This window comes from Trypanosoma conorhini (genome assembly GCF_003719485.1).
Source record: "Trypanosoma conorhini strain 025E chromosome Unknown Tco_14.4_contig_01050, whole genome shotgun sequence".
Taxonomy (NCBI): Eukaryota; Euglenozoa; class Kinetoplastea; order Trypanosomatida; family Trypanosomatidae; genus Trypanosoma; species Trypanosoma conorhini.
This window is the reverse complement of record NW_021705143.1, coordinates 1-2,363: the sequence shown is the minus strand read 5'-3', so window position 1 is coordinate 2,363 and position 2,363 is coordinate 1. Positions and strand designations below refer to the sequence as shown.

The following is a 2,363-nucleotide window of genomic DNA, read 5'->3' as shown; positions in this document are numbered from 1 at the left end:
AGCAGCAATTAAGAGAAAAAGAAAATCAAGTAAATAAAATCTGGGAGGCGCGCGGAAGAAGTTGGCGCTGCTGCGGGGCGCCCCACGTCTGTCATGTGGGCGGGGCGGCCTCCGGCGAGGGCGCGGTGAACCCTCGGCAGTTCGGTGGAGGGCGTGCTGCTGGCGGGAGGTGTTCGCGTCGAAAAGCCGATGCTGAACGACTTTATTCGGAGTTACTTTGGCCCGGGCAAAGGCGTGGAGGAGGAGCGCAACGTGCCGGTGCGGGAGTTTGTTCGCGACGCGGGCGAGTACGTCGCGGACCCGGCGCTGCTCGAGGGCGCCCTCAAGCGGCCGGCGTACCGGCTTTGCGTGGAGGCGCGTGGGCGCGGGGTGGGCGCTCGCTGGCGCTGAGGGGCCGTCGCACGGCGGGACGGCGTCTCTGGTGCCGGGCGGCTGAGGCCCCGGCCGGCCCTTGCAGCTCCAGGGGAGGCAGAGAAGGCGAAGTTAGGGGAGAGAGAAGAAACGAACTGTAAAGGCAGGAAAACAGGGGGCAAACTGCAGTTGCCGGAGCGATTCTGCGGGGCCACCTGCGGTGCGGAGGGGAGCCGCGTGTTGGGGGGCCGAGGAGGGTGAGGGGCCGCAGCGGAGGTTGGTGCGCCCTCCACCGCGTGGGGGATGACGGCGGTGCCGTCCCCGGAAGAAGGCAACTGAAAGGATGGGCGGGGCAAACAGGGGCCAGGCAAAGCGTCATGAGTTGCCCGGAAGAGAAGAAAGTGAAGGCGGTGTGTGTTTGGGGAGCGCGCGCGGTCGGCCTTTGGGAGGGCAGGCAGGCCGCTGGAGGATGGCTTGGGAGCACATGTGTTTTCTGGGGGCTGGATTCCACGGTGGGTCTTCGGCCGTAGCAGATGTGTGGTGCGCCTGGACGCGACTCAAAGTGCCGTGCGGGCGATCGACTGCTTGCTCGCTGTGCATTGCTCTCTGTGCGCCGCTGAACAAGCGTGGGAGGGCGAAGCTGCGCCCCGCAAGCTGGCGAAATCTCTCAGAGCAAGAGGAATGGTCGGTGGTGAGGCGTTCCTCACCGCGCCGAGCTGTGAGAAGCTCGGGCACGGAGCAGTGGACACGTTGGCGGCAGCGATGGAAGCAGAGGTGCTTGTTGTGGCTGGCGCGGAGGCTGAAGGATGCAAATTTTCCCTGCAGCTCCGGAAAGGTGTGTTGTCAGCGCATTCTGGAGTTGGGCTGCATTGGATGCGGTGCAGAGGAAAATGAAGGAGCTGAAGCAACCGCCGCGACGTGGGACACGGCAGAGGCCTGCTGCAAATAATCCCTGCGCTGCGCCCGTGCAAGTCGGTCGCATTGCCGCCGCGGGGGTCCGGGCCCGGGACGATTGAGGCGGCGAACGGGGTGCTGCAGCTCCCGGCGGTGAAACACTTTCCGCGTTTCGGCGGCTTCTTTTTCGCCGCGCCACAGCCGAGAGGGGGAAGATGGCTGAGCCGCGGGTGACTGCGGCACGGTGCGGCAGCTCGGGGATGTGCCAGCGGCGTATTTTTGAGGGGCGGAATACTTCTGCCCCGGAGCTGCCGTGGGAGGTATTGTCTGCGCGCAGCAGGAGGAGAATGCGCCGGTAAAAGAAGAGTGTGGCGGAGGTGCGGCGCCGTCAATTCCGAGGGGGGGGGGCGTGAGCGGCGGTGAACGCACGAGGCTTGTGGAGCGCCGGTGCCGAGTGACGGCGCCAGGCGCAGAGGCTTGGCGATTCCCAAAGCGAGGGATGAGCCGAAGGGGGAGGCGCAACAGTAGCGCGGCGGCGCGTGGGTTTTGGCTGCGACACTCTGCGGGCCATTTTTGTTTTATTTTTATTTTGTTTATTTTGCGATTTGTGTGGGTACGACGCGTGCTGCTGCTGCTGCTGCGAAGGAGAATAACTCTCGCAGACGGCGCCAAGGCGGTAGCGCCAATGTTTATTTTAATTTTTGCTTTTATTTATTTTGTGCGACGCTCTACGCACAGTCGCCGCCGGTCGCCGCTGCTGCTGCGGTGGGCGGGAGCTTCACGGCGCCCGCTCGCCTTTTCGTTGCGGGTGCACGTGCGCCGCGTCAGTTGGGTGGCGGCCGTTTCCTGCGGCCGTGCCCCGCTGTGCTTCTCTGCCCCGTTGCGCGCACTTGGCGGGCCGCTGTTTGTCTGTTTTTTTTTCTCATTCCTCCGTTGTTTTCTCTCTCTCCGCTGCGCCCTCCACTTCCCCTCCTTCCCTCCCTCCCTCCTCCCCTCCCTCTCTCTGTTGTTTCTTCTCTACCCGCTGCCCCGCAGCTCACCACCACCGCTGTTTTTACTGATGACGCTGCCGGTGCGGCGCCGTGCGGTGTGCGCCCTGGCGCTCCTCGCGCTGCTCT

At 64.5% G+C, this 2,363-nt stretch overlaps 1 protein-coding gene across 1 annotated transcript, besides 3 other annotated features; it reads left to right on the top strand.

The window, feature by feature from the left end:
* Positions 1-694: 694 nt before the first annotated feature.
* Tco025E_09280 (uncharacterized protein) lies at positions 695-1,300 on the top strand (the record flags this gene model as incomplete). Its single annotated transcript, XM_029376101.1, has 1 exon — positions 695-1,300. One exon carries the CDS (start codon positions 695-697, stop codon positions 1,298-1,300), a length of 606 nt encoding a protein of 201 aa, XP_029223784.1.
* A 515-nt stretch (positions 1,301-1,815) lies between these two features.
* Positions 1,816-1,845: a sequence feature (A-rich).
* A 23-nt stretch (positions 1,846-1,868) lies between these two features.
* Positions 1,869-1,886: a microsatellite.
* A 298-nt stretch (positions 1,887-2,184) lies between these two features.
* Positions 2,185-2,249: a sequence feature (GA-rich).
* Positions 2,250-2,363: the final 114 nt, after the last annotated feature.